Raw genomic sequence first — 19,730 nt, forward strand, 5'->3', positions numbered from 1 at the left:
TATACAGATTATATGTAAGCAGATAAGCGTTGGTTTTGGCGTCTTGTTCAGCACACACATTGTGGGCCGAAGGGCCTGTTCCTGTGCTGTACTATTCTAGGTCAACCATCTTGATACTGAGAATGACTTTTGTTGCGGTCGCATGAAAGGTAAACGTGAAATAATCTTGGTATTAATATTTATGGTAAATTTCTGCTTTGCTGACTTGGACCATTGTTAAAGCAGTCTCTCTGTTGGCGTGCTTTCCTGCCTTTTGTGATCAATACCTCTTTTTCTTTCACAGTGTGTGTTCTATATGTCCAAGGGATTGAGACCATTCAATGGAGGGAGGTAAGTGAGAGTTTGTCCTCTTTAATTAAGGTACCTGATTAGTATTTAATTGATTCATTAATTGAAAGATACAGCATAGAACCAGTACGTACCGACCACCCGTTCACATTAGTTCTCTGTTATCCCACTTTCAAATCCACTCCCTACAAACCAAGGGCCAATTTATAGAGACCAATTAAACCTACAAACCCGGTATTTATTCACAAAATGCTGGAGTAACTCAGCAGGTCAGGCAGCATCTCAGGAGAGAAGGAATGGGTGACGCTTCGGGTCGAGACCCTTCTTCAGACTGATGCCAGGGGGGCGGGTCAAAGGAAGGATATAGGTGGTGACAAGAAGACAGTGTGAGATCTGGGAAGGGGGAGGGGATGAGAGGGACAGAGGAACTATCTAAAGTTGGAGAAGTCATCGACGACAACGTTGAACAATCCCTGTTCCGGACGTATACCGGCCCCATCCCCGAACTCTACCTCCGCTACATCGACGACAATGTTGCTCAACCTACAAACCCGCACATCTTTGGAATGGGGGAGGAAGCTGGAGCATCTGGAGGAAACCCTCGCGGTCACGGGGGGGAAATAGGCAAACTCCGCACAGAGGTGAGGATCAAACTCTGGTCCCTGGTGCTGTGAGACAGCGAATGAGTCCCGGTATGTTCTTTCCCAGATTTGTTTTGCCTCTGCACCATTCTATTGTACCCGCGTTGGTTCACAATCCCTCCAGCTGAACGTCTGAAGAGGGGTCCTGACCCGAAATGTCACCCATCCATGTCCTCCAGAGATGCTGCCTGACCCCCTGAGTTACTCTGCTGACCAGCGATCACCCCTTACACTCGCACTGTCCTACACACACTCGGGACAATTTACAATGTTACAGAAGCCAGTTAACCTACAAACCTGCACGTCTCTGAAGTGTGGGAGAAAACTGGAGCACCCGAAGAAAACCCACGCGGTCATGGATAACCTGCATACAGACAGCACGTAGTCCGGATCGAATGAATGAATGATATCCGGGTCTCTGGTGCTGTAGGGCAGCAACTCTACTGCTGTGCCACTGTGCCGCCCTGACCCACTTGCTCCTCCAGCACTTTGTTTTGCTCATAATTTCAGCATCTTCTGTTCCTTGTTTCTGTAAATATGGAAAAACGTTGCTTCAGCATCGGCATTTTGTTTCTACTGATTGAACGATGGCTGCCCGCTGTAAATATAATTTTAATGTAAATTCGCACCCTTGGCCTCTGCAACGATGAGAACAGCCTGGATGTGCCAATGATTAAACGCAGTTGAATACCAGGTCTGGTATTCGCAGCTGATCTAACCCCACCAAATATTGACAAGGAGACACGAGGAACTGCAGATGCTGGAATCTTGAGCAAAGCACAAAGTGCTGGAGGATTAATGGGTCAGGCAGCATCTGTGGAGGGAATGGACAGACGGTGTTTTGGGTCAGGATGCTCCGGATCACTCGGAGAAGATTCCCGACCCGAAATGTCGTCTGTCCATTCCCTCCACAGATGCTGCCTGACCTGCTGAGTTCCTCCAGCACATTGTGTTTGCTCAGTACTGACAAGGGTTGAGTCAGTGTGGTCTTCTGAAATTGGGTGTTTCCTGATTAACATCCACAGGCCAACGAGGGCAGCACAATGGTGCAGCAATAGAGTTGCTGACTTACAGCGCCAGAGACACAGGTTCGATCCTGACTTTGTACGTTCTCCCTGCAACCGCGTGGCGTTTTCTCCGGGTGCTCTGATTTCCTTCCACATTCCAAAGACGTGCAGATTTGTAGGTTCATTGGCTTCTGTACATTGTACCCTAGTGTGTAGGATCAGTGCTAGTGCACAGGGGAGTCTGTGGGTTGAATGGCTTGTTTCCACGCTATGTCTCTGAACTAAACTAAGATCTGAAGGTGGATAAAAATAAAGATGTTCCTTTTAAAATGTCAAGTTCCTTGCATAAGTTTAAGTTGTTGTAATTTTATGTCCAACATGATTTCTGATGCCTGAAGAAGGGTCCCGACCCAAAACTTCACCTATCCATGTTCTCCAGAGGACCTGCCTTATCTGCTGAGTTACACCAGCATCTTGCATCTTTTTTTTATATACCAGCATCTGCAGTTCCTTGTGTCTACATTGTTGTAATCTCACCATCCTAAGGTAGAAAAAAAAAAATAGGTGCAGGAGTAGGCCATTCGGCCCTTCGAGCCTGCACCGCCATTCAATATGATCATGGCTGATCATCCAACTCAGTATCCCGTACCTGCCTTCTCTCCATGCCCCCTGATCCCTTTAGCCACAAGGGCCACATCTAACTCCCTCTTAAATATAGCCAATGAACTGGCCTCAACTACCTTCTGTGGCAGAGAATTCCACAGATTCACCACTCTCTGTGTGAAAAAAAACTTTCTCATCTCGGTCCTAAAAGACTTCCCGCTTATCCTTAAACTGTGACCCCTTGTTCTGGACTTCCCCAACATCGGGAACAATCTTCCTGCATCTAGTCTGTCCAACCCCTTAAGAATTTTGTAAGTTTCTATAAGATCCCCCTCAATCTTCTAAATTCCAGCGAGTAGTTTCTAGATTCAGGATTAAAACGTGTGGCCTTTTGTTGAAGAATTATTGCTTTAGGATTGAGAAAATTTGCAAAGGATTGAGAAAAGCCCCCACAGTGCAGATCATAATCATAATCATACTTTATTAGATGTAAATGTGGGTGGGCATCAAATGCAAATAAAATTTTTAAAACTGTTTTTGAAAAAGGAATAACTAATGAAATGAAATTTAAGTGGGAGTAAAATTGTTATTTTTAGGACTCAGAAAATTGAGCGGGCTGTAGATGTGGCAGGCATTGAATAAATGCAAATGTACAGAACCGAGGTGAGAATGCTGAGAAGCGAGAAACTAAAAGATCAATTCTTGCAAACACCGGTGGGGTGTGGGGGTGATAGGTTGATGGATGGAATAAGTGGCAGGCAAGAGATGTCAAAGAGACAAAAGGGTGTCGGATAAAGCAGTGTGGTTACGATCCTGACTACGGCTGCTGTCTGCATGGAGTTTGTACGTTCTCCCTGTGACTGCGTGGATTTTTTCCAGTTTCCTCCCACACTCGACGTGCAGGCTTGCTTCAGTAAAGATTGTAAACTGTCCCTGGTGTGTAGGATAGTACTAGTGTACAGGGATCGCTGGTCAGCATTGACTCGGTGGACCAAAGGGCCTGTTTCTCTGCTGTTTCTCTAACCTAAACTAATAAGGAGAGTAGTGAAATGTAAAGCCAGTGGGAGTGCTATGGGTGGGAGAGGAAGGAGGGGGGCAGTAAGGTCAAATAAATGGGTGTGCATTGGGGTGGGGAGCACACGAAAGGGAGAAGTTACCGGCTGGGTTGGGGACTTTACTTAAAAAATTGACAGTTCATACCTTTTGGGTTGCAAGCAACACCCACGCAGAATATAAGGTGCTATTCCTCCAGTTTGTGTGTGGCTTCACAATGGCAATGGAGGAGGCCCAGGACAGAAAGGTCGGTGTGGGAATGTGGAGGAGAAAGTGAAATAGATTGTATTGGTTGGACGGGAGAGAGAACATTGATTATTTTACAATGACTGAAAATCAAAAGCACTGCAAAAACTGGAAGCTTCAATTAAAAATTTGGAATTGAGTATAAGAATCAGGAAGTCATGATGTAGCTCTATGAGACTTTGGTTAGGCATCTCCAAAATCTCTTGCCAGCTGGTGTGCATAAATAATGAGTTTCTTTATTAAGTATGTAGCCTTAAGTACTGTACTTGATGCCAGTTAGGGTAAACAATTGAAATAGAAGTTAGCCGTTTAATGGAATAAGTAGTTAGAATTGGAAATTAACTTCATTCCCACTAAGTTTCTTCAAAATATCATTTAATAACCACATTTATTCCATTTAACCACATTTCAGATTATTTCCACAAACCACAACCTTTGCTAAAGCAAAATATACAATACAATACAATATATCTTTATTGTCATTGTCCAGGGGTACAACGAGATTGGGAATGCACCTCCCATACGATGCAATAAATTAATTAGCTAGTCAGTATTAATTTATACAACCCAATGAAACAAATTAGAACAGTTTTAAACCGAATAAAGTGCAAGTAGATCTGTGCCGGTTCACTGTGCGATGTGACCATCCGGCTCAGCAGGACCGGTTCATAGCAGCTATGGCTCTGGGGATGAAGCTGTTCCTGAGTCTGGAGGTGCGGGCGTAGAAGGCCTTGTATCGTCTGCCCGATGGTAGAAGTGCGAACAGACTGTTGCAGGGGTGTGAAGAGTCTTTGTGGATGCTGGTGGCTTTTCTGAGGCATCATGTGTTGTAGATGCCCTCCAAGGCTGGTAGCTGTGTTCCGATGGTCCTCTGAGCTCTATGGACTACCCGCTGAAGAACTTTCCTCTCTGCCTCCGTGCAGCTGAGATACCACACAGGGATGCCATGCGTTAGGATGCTCTCTATGGTGCAACGGTAGAATGTCATCAGCAGCTGTTGGGGTAGACCAGACTTTTTCAGTGTTCTTAAGTAGAACAGTCGTTGCTGTGCCTTCTTGACCAGCGCAGCAGTGTTATTGGACCATGTGAGGCCCTCCGAACTGTGAGTGCCCAGAAACTTGAAGCTGGACGCTCTCTCCACACTGTCCCCGTTGATAAAGATCGGGGCGTATTCCCCTTTGTGTGACCTATGGAAGGAGCTTGCGGACATTTTGGTCCAATCTCCAATTTATTCCCAATTTCTGTGGAGCAATGGAGAATATCAAGAACAAGCTGACTCACTCCTAACAAATGGGGCTAGCACACAATGTTGATTAGTTGGCATGGATAAGGTGGACCGAAGGTCCTGCTTCGGTGCTTAGTTTGGAAATATGGCGTGGAAACGGGCCTTTACACCCACTGAGTCCACCCCAACCAACAACCAACCGTACAATAGTTCAATCCTACACACCAGGGACAACATACAGAAGCCAATTAACCTATAAACCTGAACATCTTTGGAATGTGTGAGGAAACTGGAGCACCCGGAGAAAACCCAGGTGGCCACGGAGAAGGTACACACTCTGTACAGACAGCACTCACAGTCAGGACAGAGCCTGGGTCTCTGACGATGTGAGGCAGCAACTCTACCGGTGAGCCACCCTATTCAATGTTCCATTGCTTTTTGACATTGAAGGGGATTGCTAAAATAATCAGTTTAGCAAAAAACTTGGCACTTAAGTTTACCATTCCAACAATATAGATTGACAGAGCACACATAAAATATAAACTTCAGTCAACAAATAAAGGCCCTTTAGCAACATACTGACGTTTCCGGTTATGAAACTGAAGAATTATCAATGGCCAATGGTGCAGCGGGTAGAGCTGCTGCCTCACATCGCCACATTCTCACTGTGGCAGCCTGTGTTTCCTCCCACATCCCAAGGACGTGCGTGTTTGTAGGTCATTTGGCCTCTGTAAGTAAAAAAAAAAATTGTAGCCCCTAATGTGTAGGGAATAGATGACAAAATGGGATAATGTCAAACTAGTGTGAACAGGCGATCGATGGTCGTCATGAATGAATGAATAAGTTTATTGGCACAAGGAATGTGCCTCGCTGCTCCGCTCACAAATGACAACACAAACATACAGTTAACAATTAAGAATAAAGCATAAACACATCAAAACAATAAGGATACAACATTACGGTCTAAGCATGTGGATGAAACTAAACCCTAGCAAAAACGAGACTAGACTTTGGTTATTGAGTAGAACGAGTTTGGACTCGGTGGGCCAAAGGACCTGTATCCACGCTGTATCTCTAAACTGAACTAAAGCCTACATTGTATGCAGCAGGGATGTTCTGTCAGATGTTGACAAACTGCTGTTTACAGTGAGACCCATGCTGTGAGATTCTTGTCCCTACTTTATCTAGCTGCAGATAATTTGCCTGCTTGGATTGGCGATGGAGATGCATTAGATTTGTCTCGCAGATGTGTACTCCATGGGTGGTTGGACAGCCAGAGTTGTAGCTGGCCACCACCATGCCACTTGAAAACGGCCATTATACTGAAACCAAGTCTGCAGCTGTTTTATGTTTGACTCAGGGACTTCATTGTTCTGCAGCCTGAAAGACGGTGGTTGGTGATCAGATAGGGTTTCATGTTACTGTAACCTGTCATTTCCCTTGCAACCTGATCGACTCCTTATCTCACCCACCGTCCTTCGCCGCCATGATGTTGCACTCATGCTCTCTTTAGTTTGGAGATACAGCATGGAAACGGGCCCTTCGGCCCATCGAGTCTGCACCGACCAGCGATCACCCCGTACAATAGCACTATCCCTAGCACTAGGGACAATTTGCAGAAGCCAATTAGCAGATGCCTTGCAGTTCCGGTGACCAGGCAGGTTCGATCCCCACTCCGGGTGCTGTCTGTACGGAGTTTGTACGTTCTCTACGTGACCGCATAGGTTTTCGCCGAGATTTCCATTTCCTCCCACACAATTGGCTTGATATAAGTGCAAATTGTCCCTAGTGTGTGTAGGATAGTGTTAGTGTGCGGGGAGCACTCAGTGGGCCGAAGGGCCTGTTTCCGTGCTGTATCACTAAACTAAATTAACCTACAAACCTGGTTGTCTTTAGATGGAATTTCACTGGCAAATGACTGATATTCGTGCCATGAAAAAGCGTTGCCTTGCCCGCCCACCAAAATGTGCACTCATTTCTTCCGCTCCCCCTCGGCCCTTTTCACCCACATTCCTTCCTCTGGCTTCACATTTCACGTCTCTTCTCTTGTCTCAGCCTTTAGCCTTTTCATCTCTGGCCTTTGTCCAACAACCTGCTGTTACAAGGGAACAGGTTCAAGGATCTGACTAGTGGAACAGAAAAAGACTGACTCACCTGTTTAGTTACAAATCAGTTTTATTGGCAAGAGAAGAACAAAAACAATACTTGTCTTGGTGTTTGCGGGGTCCATTATACAGCAGCACACCTCTCTGTCTCTCTGTCTCTCTTTTTCTCTCTCTTTCTCTCTCTTTCTCTCTCTCTCTCTCTCTCCATCCCCAGCGCTGATCGCGACTCAGCCCGTCGGTCAACCCCTCTCGTACATGAACTAACTTCTGCTTTGTTGGCACCTGCCTTTATACAGCCATTGAAATAACCGCCTGTAAGTCCCGGCCAATACAGTGCTACTCCCAAATTTTAAAATATAATCAATGGCAGGGGACTGCATCCCAGCAAGTCCCCCATGCTGCTCCCCCCTCTCCCCCCCCCCCCCCTCCTCCTCCTCACCCCCCGTTTGGGAACAAAGCGCTATCAGCCGTAGACTGGCGCGTAAAGCAATACACAACGCTACAGACTCGGGCGTAATGCAATACGCACAGTGCTGGGTTGGCACGCAAAGGTTTAAACAGAGGACTGTCGGCTTAACGCGTGGGAATTTAAACAAAGAGCTGTCGGCTGCAGCGCTGTGGGCTTTAAACATTGCACCATGGGCTTTAAACATAGCACCATGGGCTTTAAACATAGCACCATGGGCTTTAAACATAGCACCATGGGCTTTAAACATAGCACCATGGCCACAACACTGTGGGCTTTAAACATAGCACCATGGGCTTTAAACATAGCACCATGGCCACAACACTGTGGGCTTTAAACATAGCACTGTGGGCTTTAAACATAGCACCATGGGCTTTAAACATAGCACCATGGCCACAGCACTGTGGGCTTTAAACATAGCACCATGGCCACATCACTAAGGGTCACAGACTATTCGGGCAAAATTCTCGTATAACACCTGCCTGTTAAAAGCCCCTCACCCGTATCCACCTATCACTTGCCCACCTATCTGTCCCACCCCCACCTCTCTTTCAGCTTTCTCCTCCCTCCCACAATCAGTCTGAAGGGTCCCTTCTGTTTACATTTAAATGGGTGCTAATCAGCTGATTGTACTTGCTAAATCATTTAAAAACAAGATTGAAATGATCAACATTTTAAATAACTCGACCTGCTCCACTCCTCCATTCACCTTGGGCCCAGCTGCTGTTGAGCAGTAATTTGCTCTGGGCACAAAACTCATGGACCTGTACATAGTTTAGCTTCAGTTTATTGTTGTCTAGTGTACTGAGGTACAGTGAAAAACTTTTGTTTGTGTGCACCGAGACCTGGGTGTCCTTGTACACCAGTCACTGAAACTTGGCGTGCAGGTATAGCAGGCAGTGAAGAAAGCTAATGGAATGTTGGCCTTCATAACAAGAGGATTTCAGTATTAGAGTAAAGAGGTTCTTCTACAGTTGTATAGGGCCCTGGTAAGACCACATCTGGAGTATTGTGTACAGTTTTGGTCTCCTAATTTGAGGAAGGACATCCTTGTAATTGAGGCAGTGCAGCGTAGGTTCACGAGATTGATCCCTGGGATGGCGGGACTGTCATATGAGGAAAGATTGAAAAGACTAGGCTTGTATTCACTGGAGTTTAAAAGGATGAGAGGGGATCTTATAGAAACATATAAAATTATAAAAGGACTGGACAAGCTAGATGCAGGAAAAATGTTCCCAATGTTGGGCGAGTCCAGAACCAGGGGCCACAGTCTTAGAATAAAGGAGAGGCCATTTAAAACTGAGGTGAGAAAAAACTTTTTCACCCAGAGAGTTGTGAATTTGTGGAATTCTCTGCCACAGAGGGCAGTGGAAGCCAAATCACTGGATGGATTTAAGAGACAGTTAGATAGAGCTCTAGGGGCTAGTGGAATCAAGGGATATGGGGAGAAGGCAGGCACGGGTTACTAATTGGGGACGATCAGCCATGATCACAATGAATGGTGGTGCTGGCTCAAAGGGCCGAATGGCCTCCTGCACTTATTTTCTATGTTTCTATGGTACAACATTTAGTGCAAGGGAAAGTCTGACAATGACTTTGGTCGAATCTGCCCAGGTTTATTATTGTCACTTGTACTGAGGTACAGTGAAAAACTGTTTTGCATGCTATCCAATCAGTTCAGATATACCATGCAGTCAAGACTATGCTATGGTATATCCTGTGCATATATACAGTCAAGTCAAACTCGAGTACAATAGATAGAGCAAAGGGGAGAATGGAGTGCAGAATATAGTTCTGAGCATTGTAGCGCGTCGGGTTTAATTTAGTTTTGAGACAGTGTGGAAACAGGCCCTTCGGCCGACCAGCAAGCACTATCCTAGGGACAGTTCCAGAGACAAATTGCAATGTCCGCAATGGGGTGGGGGTGCATCGAACAGTATCCTAGTTTATGGAAGCACCGTTCAGAAACCTGATAACGGGGGCAGAAGCTGTTCTTGAATCTGTTGGTGCGTGCTTGCGAGTTGCTGTATCTTCTGCCTTTGCAAGGGCAGGATTCACAAACTATTGGGAGATCTGATGGACTATCTGTGCAAGATTAAAAAAAAAAAAAATTCTCACCTCTCTGGACCAACTCTACTCGGTAGGAACCCAAACCACACTGTGTGCGGCAACCCACTGAAAAGACCAGTGAGGCTGTGTTTGGAGTACTGTGTGCAGGTTTGGTCACCTCCTGCTGTGGGAAGGATGTCATTAATCTGGAAAGAGTGCAGAGAAGATTTACAAGGATGTTGCCAGAGCTGCAGGGAGAAGTTGGGCAGACTAGAGGTTTATTCCATGTAGGAAGGAACTGCAGATGCTGGTTTAAACCGAAGATAGACACAAAATGCTGGAGTAACTCAGCGGGTCAGGCAGCATCTCTGGAGAGAAGGAATGGGTGATGTTTTGGGTCAGGACCCTTCTTCAGGCAAACTAGTCTGGGCAGTAAACAGACATAGGGCCTATTTCCGGGCTGTATGACTATATATTACTTCATTAATTGAAAGTTAAAGCATGGAAACAGGCCCTTCGGCCCACTGAGTCCATGCTGACCATCGATGATCCATTCACGCCAGTTCTCTGTGTCCCACTTTTTCACCCACTCCCGACACACTAGGGGCAATTTACAGAGGCCAAATTAAACTACATACCTGCACATTGTTGGGATACGGGAAGAAACTGGAGCACCCGAAGGAAACCCACGCAGTTACAGGGAGAACGTTCAAACTCCATACAGACAGCACCCGTAGTCAGGATCGAACCCGGGTCTCTGGCACTGTGAGGCAGCGGCTCTACCCGCTGCACCACTGTGCCACCCCGCAACTCCACTAGTGCAGTTGTATTTCATGAAAGTGAAATGTGAAGTGGGTAAGATATCTTGTGGTGCTCGAGGAAACTGTCTTCTGTTGTCATGGAAATACTTTCACACTTCAGCCAGTAAGCCTTTGCTAAATATATAAATTCCAGTCCAACACCAACTACTGATGATCTTTTCAAGAGGAATCAATGGGGCACCATGGCTTTGAGATTTTATCACGTCATTCAGCATTTTTCACAGTTATTCCTCGAATTTCCTTAGCACGGGAAGAGCTATCAGCTTCATTGTGTCGTTGACTCTTAAAGGATCTTTGCCTTTCTGATTCTCCCAATTACCCCCCTGCATCATATTGTCTATTGCATCTCCATCATCTGCCGGATATGAATTAATTGTATTCATATATTGTGTGATTTGACGGGATATTAGTGTGCCTTGGTTCATATAGAATATTGAATAGTACTGAAGGGTCTGGACCCGAAACGTCACCTATTCCTTTTCTCCAGAGATGCTGTCTGACCTGCTGAGTTACTCCAGCTTCTTGTGTCGGTCTATAGAATAATACAGCACAGGAACAGGCCCTTCAAACCCCTGAACTACAGGGAGAGGTTGAGCAGGCTAGGACTTTATTGCTTGGAGCACACAAGGATGATGGGTGATCTTATCGAGGTGTTTAAGATCAGGAGGGGAAGAGATCGGGTGAATGCACAGTCTTTTACCCAGAGCAGGGGAATCGAGAACCAGACAACATGGGTTTAATGTGAGGGGGGAAAGATTTGATAGGAAGCCGAGAGGTAACCTTTTTTACACAAAGGTTGATGGGTGTGTATGGAATGAGCTGTCAGAGGAGGTAGTTGAGGTAGGTGCTATTGCAACATTTAAGAAACATTTAGACAGGTACATGGATAGGAGAGGTGTAGAGGGATATGGGGCAAATGCAGGCAGGTGAGACCAGTGTAGATGGGGCATGCTGGTCGATGTGGGAAAGTTGGGCCTGTTTCCACGCTGTATGACTCTAGGACGTGACAACAATAAACCAATACCAATGATTCCCCTGATCCAGCCTGTGCCAGAACTAATTTACTGTAATCAAATGATCTACCAACATGCCTCAAGGAACTGCAGATGCTGGTTTACATAAAAAGGCACAAAGTGCTGGAGTAACTCAGCGAGTCAGGCAGCATCGCTGGAGGGCATGGATAGGTGACGTTTTGGGTCAGGACTATTCTTCAGATTGAGAGCATGTCTCTTGGATGTGGGAGCAAATTGGATGGTGAGGGGAAGCCTACCTGGTCACAGGGATCTGGAGTCTACTGTGGGAACTAGTACGTCTCGACCCGAAAGGTCACCCATTCCTTTTCTCCAGAGATGCTGCCTGACCACTGAGCTACTCCAGTACTTTGTGTCTACTCAAAACATGGTTGACATTTAATTGCTTCGATGGTTCGTGCGGAGGCATCTTAGCAAACCACTTAGCATCGTCCTAGGACAAGTGTCCGCGACCAGCTTTCCTGAGCAAGGAAGTGTTGGCAAAATGTACCACGTCGTCAAAGATGACAAGAGAGAGTCGAGAGGCAGCACACGGTGGAGCAGAGGTAGAGTTGCTGCCTCGCAGCGCCAGAGGCCTGGGTTTGATCCTGACTACGAGTGTTGTTGTACAGAGTTTGTACATTCTCCCCGTGACAGCGTGGGTTTTCTCCGGGTGCTCTGGTAAGATGTACAGGTTTGTAGGTTAATTGGCTTCGGTAAAGGTTGTAAATTGTCCCTAGTGTTTAGTGCTAGGATAGTGCTAGCGTACTGGGTGGTCGGTGCGGACCTGGTGGGCCAAAGGGCCTGTTTCCGCGTTGTAATCATCATATGGACCAAAAACAGAACAAAATTCTTACCTGCAGCAGCATAACAGGCTTGTAAACACTGTAAATTCAATAAAGTTCAATTAAAAAATTTAAAACTATTTGGGCACAACAAAAGCTCAAAGTCCCTAGTGCAACCAAAACAGTTCATAGTTTGTGGTTTTGTTGGAGTTTGTAGTGTTCAAGAGCCTGATGGTTGTTGGGAAGAAGCTGTTCCTGAACCTGGAGGTCACGGCTTTCAGGCTCCTGTACCTTCTTCCCGATGGCAGGAGTGAAATGAGAGTGCGGCCAGGGTGGTGTGTCCTTGATGATGCTGACTGCCTTTTTTGAGGCAGTACCTCCCGGAGATCTCTTTGATGTAGGGGAGATCAATACCTGTGATGGTATACCTGCAGTGCCCATCACTTTATGTAATCTCCTTCATTTCTGGGTGTTCGAGTTGCTGAACCAGGCTGTGAAGCAAACAAGTTAGTGTGCTCTCTACTGCAGATGTTCAAGAGAGCATTCGTCAATGGAAGTGAGTTTTCAGATAATCAACTGGTAGTATAAGAAAATAACTGCAGATGCTGGTACAAATCGAAGGTATTTATTCACAAAATGCTGGAGTAACTCAGCAGGTCAGGCAGCATCTCAGGAGAGAAGGAATGGGTGACGTTTCGGGTCGAGACCCTTCTTCAGACTGATGTCAGGGGGGCAGGACAAAGGAAGGATATAGGTGGAGACAGGAAGATAGAGGGAGATCTGGGAAGAAGGAGGGGAAGGGAGGGACAGAGGAACTATCTTTGTGGCTGTGGTAGCGGCAACTGGTGGTCTGGCACCTTCTTTAACCTGGAAAATATTACAAAAGCGCCTTTAACATCTCCCCCTCTCCCCCTCCCCCCCCCCCCCACAACCCTCCCCTCCCTCCCTGGACGTCCCCCCATAAAGGTGGCACCTAGGCCGGGTGATGAGGATGATCTTAGCATTGGGACTTCCGCACCGATTGGGTTGACTTTGCCCCCTGCGGCCGGGGCTCTGGAACTCTGGCTTGCCCAGAGCCAGCAAATCAGTTCCCATAGGTGACTTCTGAGGCCAGCCTTGCAGGCCTGTATCTCGGCCCCTCAGCAGCCTAAGCGGACGGTTCTGATATTGTTGGACTCCTCTCGGAGGCCGTGAACTCTGTTGGTCTGGCAAAACAGATAACCCAGAAAAGCTCTGGGACCAAGGGTGCTGGAAAATCGATGGTGGACCTATATTCAGTTTCCCTGTACAGAGGAACTCAAATAGGCAATAACTGCGGAGGGAATGGACAGGCTATGGTCCAAGTCAGCACCCTTCTTTAGACTAAGAAAATATCTGCAGATGCTGGTACAAATCGATTTATTCACAAAATGCTGGAGTAACTCAGCAGGTCAGGCAGCATCTCGGGAGAGAAGGAATGGGTGACGTTTCGGGTCGAGACCCTTCTTCAGTCTGAACACTGTGTTGGTGGGGTAAATGTTTAATGGGTGTGCTGGTTCGGATGCCTGTTAAGTAGCAGCTGTGGCTTGGATGAAACTGAGTGTTCCACAGTGCGGAAGGTGAGACTAGTGACGATGGTTCACTGGCAGCTGTGCAGATCCAGATGACGGTGGAGTGGGCCGCTGGAGGCCCTGCAGCAGCCCGGGGTTCGGCTGTTTGGGGCTCCGCTCCACGAGAACTGGCTCGCGGGCCGGACGTGGCCTGCAGCGGCACAGAGCAGTGGAGCAGTGTTGGAGGACACAAATGGCCAATCTTGGTCAGGCCGACCCTGCAACGCCACTAGGACAACGGGCCCTTGTGGCCACGTTAAGAACTCCACACCAATAACAACTGGGACTTGAAAATGGAGCCAAATCTGGCGACTCTAGTATACTGTCTCAGTGTACTACTCCTATACACTTGGACTTAATCTAAGATGTGTTTATGTATAGTAATACTTTTACCCAACTGCATGCAAAAAGTAATTTCAGTCTGAAGAAGGGTCTCGACCCGAAACGTCACCCATTCCTTCTCTCCCGAGATGCTGCCTGACCTGCTGAGTTACTCCAGCATTTTGTGAATAAATACCTTCTTTAGACTGTTTGAAGGATGAAAGTATCAGGAATTTGAACCGGTTCCCAGTGTTGATGGAACAGTGCACCAAATGTTAAACAGTTCATTCTTTCAGAGGCTTCAAAATCTGTCAGAAGCAACTGGAGGAACTAACGCTATTGCATTTCCTTGCAGTTTGGAAGAACGGAAGTGATCGACAACACCTTGAACCCAGATTTTGTAAGAAAGTTCATCCTCGATTATTTCTTTGAAGAACGGCAGAATCTCCGATTTGACTTGTAAGTTTGATTTGCTGATTTTGAGTAGATGGCTCTTCAAGCTTCTTGTGGCAAAGACACCTGGAAAGTGGTGGATGTCAAATTAAGGCCCACTGTTGTCATTCAAATATTTGATGACCCTCATTCTTACAGACTCTTTGTTTTGTATTTATTAAATTAGATCCAGTGGATACAGCTAATCTCTCCAAAAAAAGGAAACTTAATGGCCTGGGAGAGGGAAATATTAAGATAATTTATGCTTATTTAAAGTAATTGAGTTAATGAAAATAAGGCTTATTGTTTTAATATTCAAATTCACCTTCCAAGCAGGAAAGAGTGCAGGAAAGATTTACGAGGATGTTGCTAGGATTAGAAGGCCTGAGCTACAGGGAGAGGTTGGGCAGGCTAGGGCTTTATTCCTTGGAGTGCAGGAGGATGAGGGGTGTTCTTATAGAGGTGTATAAAATCATGAGTGGGATAGATAGGGTGCATGCATAGACATTTACCCAGAATAGATGAATCAAGAACCAGAGGTTACAGGATTGAGGTGAGGGGGTAGATTTAATAGGAGGCCGTGGGGGAACTTTTTTACACGAAGAGTGGTGGGTATATGGGACGAGCTGCCAGAGGAGGTAGTTAAGGCAGTTTTTTAAATGTTTAAAAAAAAACACATTTGGAAAGGTACATGGATCGGATACGTTTAGAGGGATGTGGGCCTTGTGCCGGCTGGTGGTTCTAGTGTAGGTGGGAGATATTGGTCGGCAAGGCAGGTTGGGCAGCAGGGCCTGTTTCCACACTGTGTGACTCTGTGACCGGGAGCTAGTGGTTGCCAAGTCCTACTGCCCTTGCCATTGCTGGTAGATGTTATGCATGTTGTTGGTGCAGATAATTGTATTGCGTTTTGTAGATGGTTCAAGCTGCAGCCACACTGTGTTGGTGGGGTAAATGTTTAATGGGTGTGCTGGTTCGGATGCCTGTTAAGTAGCAGCTGTGGCTTGGATGAAACTGAGTGTTCCACAGTGCGGAAGGTGAGACTAGTGACGATGGTTCACTGGCAGATGTGCAGATCCAGATGACGGTGGAGTGGGCCGCTGGAGGCCCTGCAGCAGCCTGGGGTTCGGCTGTTTGGGGCTCCGCTCCACGAGAACTGGCTCGCGGGCCGGACGTGGCATGCAGCGGCACGGAGCAGTGGAGCAGTGTCGGAGGACACAAACGGCCAATCTTGGTCAGGCCGACCCTGCAACGCCACTAGGACAACGGGCCCTTGTGGCCACGTTAAGAACTCCACACCAATAACAACTGGGACTTGAAAATGGAGCCAAATCTGGCGACTCTAGTATACTATCTCAGTGTACTACTCCTATACACTTGGACTTAATCTAAGATGTGTTTATGTATAGTAATACTTTTACCCAACTGTATGCAAAAAGTAATTTTGCTGTCCCTCGGTACATGTGACAATAAAGGACCATTGGCCTATATCCCACTCAACCCTTCCTATCCATGTACCTGTCCGGGTTTTCTTTAAATTGGGCCCTTCCATTGTTGGACATTGATTGAATGATACTTTATCATCACATGTGACGTGTCACAGTGAAATTCTTTGTTTTGGATACCATGCACAAGGTATGGTCTTGACCCGAAACGTCACCCATTCCTTCCCTCCAGAGATGCTGCCTGTCCCGCTGAGTTACTCCAGCATCCTGCAGTTCATTCCTACGTATTTCGTACGCAAAGAGTCGCACATGTAGGGCGCCGACAAAGTTACAAAGTATTAATTAAGTCTCCAATGTCCCTCTTTGTTCTCAGCGTCCGCACCCCCACGCCGGGCACCTCTTTGTTCACTGCAGCTCATACTCATCCGACCTCCAGTGCTCACCGCGGGCCCATCCTCGGACGCCCTCAACTGGGTCCTCTCTTGGTTGGCTCTGTGGCGCAAGTTTCTTTTACAGAGATATCAAACTGTGCCCCTGGGTACCAGGAAGGCACTGCCAGTGGTGATGGTGGAGGCAGATACAATAGTGGCATTTAAGAGACTTTTAGTTAGGCACATGGATATGCAGGAAATGGAAGGAAATAGATCATGTACATAAGATCATAAATGATCGGAGCAGATTTAGGCCATTTGGCTCATCAAGTCTACTCCGCCATTCAATCATGGCTGATCTATCTCTCCCTCCTAACCCCATTCTCCTGCCTTCTCCCCATAACCTCTGACACCCATACTAATCAAGAATCTATCTATTTCTGCCTTAAGTATATCCACTGAAGGTCTCCACAACCTTCTGTGGCAAAGAATTCCACAGATTCACCACCCTCTGACTAAAGAACTTCTTCCTCATCTCCATAAAAGAATGTCCTTTAATTCTAAGGCTATGACCTCTGGTCCTAGACACTCCCACTAGTGGACACATCCTCTCCACATCCATTCTATCCAAGCCTTTCACTATTCTGTACGTTTCAATGAGGTGTCCCCTCATTCTTCTAAACTCCAGCGAGTACAGGCCCAGTGCCGTCAAATGCTCATCATGTCTACAGGCAGAGCAGATTAGTTTATCTTGGCATTACGTTTGGCATGGACATCGTGGGCCGAAGGACCTGTTCCTGTGCTGGACTGTTCTGTGGTTTATAAATAGTTTGAAATGCAAAACCAGAGATTTGAGCCGAAAAATCTTGGCTGTGGCGCTGGTGTAGTTTGAGAGAATTGCTGCACTGTTAGAGATTACAGTATTCAGACGAGGTGTTAAGCTGTAACTCAATTGGCAAATGTTTCAGAGGAGAGGTGTTATATCAGCTAATGTGCCAATGTTTGAGCTCTCAATCATTGCTTCTCAAGAAACAAAATACCTGGTCATATCACATTGTGGGAGCATGTGGTGCAAAGAAATGGCACCTTTATACGACGGGGCTATATATTTCATTCGAAATAAAATAACTCAAAGTGCTGGAGGAACTCGGTGGGTCAGGCAGCAACTGCAGAGGGAAATGGATGGATAGTGTTTTGGGTCGAGACCCGTAAAAAAAAAAACCTTTGAGACACAGGGCAGCACAGTGGTGCGGTGGGTAGAGCTATTGCCTCACAGCACCAGAGACGGGTTCCATCCTGACCTCGGGTGCTGTCTGTAAGTGGAGTTTGCACACTCTCCCTGTGACCTCCTGGGTTTTCTCCGGGTGCTCTGGTTTCCTCCCACATTCCAAAGATGTGCGAGCTTGAAGATTAATTGGCCTCAGTTCATTGCCCCCAGTGTGTAAGGAGTGGATGAGAAAGTGGGATAACATAGAACTGGTGTGAATGGGTGACCGATGGTCGATGTAGGCCGAAGGGCCTGTTTCCTTGCTATATTAGTTAACTTGCCTACATTGGAAGTGATTCTTCAGTCTGCAGAAGGGTCTCGACCCGAAACGTCACCCATTCCTTCTCTCCTGAGATGCTGCCTGACCTGCTGAGTTACTCCAGCACTTTGTGAATAAATACCTTTGATTTGTACCAGCATCTGCAGTTATTTTCTTACACTACATTGGAAGTGATATCGCTGTATCAATGCAAAGATTTTTTCTACTCAATATTTAATCGTAAGGCATTGGAGCGTTTGGCATGGGGTTTCACATTTTCTTTTTATTTATTAATATAATTGAACATTTAATTTAATATATGTATAAGAATAACCGTTTCCATTCTTTTTTTAGGTATGATGTGGATTCCAAAAGCCCGGATTTATCTAAACATGTAAGTGTTATTTTTGTGTCTATTTTTGAGTGTTGTTCCTTCATTTTAACTCTTATTAACATTAAACTTCAAGGCAGAGTGGTTCTATCAGATAGCGGAGCATGTGGTGGGTGTCTGGAACTTGGCTCCAGGGGTAGTGGTGGAGGCAGACATGATATTGGCGTTTAAAAGGCTCTCAGATGGGCACACGCGTGTTTAGGAATGGAGGGACATGGATCACGTGCAGGCAGAGGAGATCAGTTTAACTTTGCATCATGTTCAGGACGGGCATTGTGGCAAATTGGATGAGAAATGCACTCAATGTCGCTTGCTTAACAATTTAGTGATCTTCTGAATCACTCTCTTTCAGTATTTCTCCCTGAGTCAGGGGGTATGGGGAGAAGGCAGGAACGGGGTACTGATTGAGAATGATCAGCCATGATCACATTGAATGACAGTGCTGGCTCGAAGGGCCGAACGGCCTACTCCTGCACCTAGTGTATATTGTCTATTGCTGGAGTAACTCAGTGGGTAAGGCAGCATCTCTGGAGAATATAGATAGATGACGTATCGGGAACCTTCTTCAGGCTGATTGTACAGTTTGGGGGGGGGGGGGAGAAAGCTAGAAGAGAGGAGTGGTGCAAAGTGTGGCATTTAATAGGTGAACACAGGCAAGGTGGGTTTTGGATGGGCAGATAGTAGCACAAAGACAGAAGGTGTCAGACAAACTGTTTAAATTGTGAAGCCAGAGGAAGGAATGTAGGTGGTGGAGAAGGGCCTGTTCCTGTGCTAAACTGTTCTATACTGTTCTATGTTTTATTTCTGTAAAATATGTGATTAAATATCTCTGTATGTCCCATTCGAGCTGAACGAGCTGTCATACTGGGTTAGTCCCATTAGCCTGCATTTGGCCCATTGCCCTCAGAGCACTACCTATCTGTATATCTCTCCATATGTCATATCCATTTCATCAGCTTCCCCTGGCAGCCATTCCAGAAACGGGCCACCCTCTGAGTGTAAATGGTGCTCCAGAGATCCTGCTTAAATCTCATTATTCACGGGACAGCACGGTGGCGCAGTGGTAGAGTTGCTGTCTTACAGCACCGAAAACCCGGGCTCAACCCTGTCTCCGGGTGCTGTCTGTCCAGGGTCCGTACGTTCTCCCCGCGACCACATGGGTTTGCTCCGGGTGCTCTGGTTTCCTCCCACACTCAAAACACGGACAGGATTGTGGCTTAATTGACTTCGGTAAAAATTGCCCCCATTGTGTAGGATAGTGCTAGTGTACGGGGATCGCTGGGTGGCACGGGCTCAGTGGGCCGAAGGGCCTGTTTCCACGCTGTATCTCTAAACAAAAACTAAACATAACACATCTGG

The 19,730-nt window shown here is 46.5% G+C and overlaps 1 protein-coding gene across 6 annotated transcripts in view; it reads left to right on the top strand.

The window, feature by feature from the left end:
• Positions 1-19,730, top strand: part of LOC144605454 (copine-8-like) — a 299,949-nt gene that overhangs the window by 41,831 nt on the left and 238,388 nt on the right. For all 6 annotated transcript variants that reach the window (XM_078420725.1, XM_078420728.1, XM_078420727.1 and 3 more), the window contains exons 3-5: positions 284-330; positions 14,565-14,668; positions 18,335-18,374. In XM_078420725.1, coding sequence (XP_078276851.1) covers positions 284-330; positions 14,565-14,668; positions 18,335-18,374 — 191 coding nt within the window. The remainder of the gene's footprint in view (positions 1-283; positions 331-14,564; positions 14,669-18,334; positions 18,375-19,730) is intronic.

This window comes from Rhinoraja longicauda, chromosome 24 (assembly GCF_053455715.1).
Source record: "Rhinoraja longicauda isolate Sanriku21f chromosome 24, sRhiLon1.1, whole genome shotgun sequence".
Taxonomy (NCBI): domain Eukaryota; kingdom Metazoa; phylum Chordata; class Chondrichthyes; order Rajiformes; family Arhynchobatidae; genus Rhinoraja; species Rhinoraja longicauda.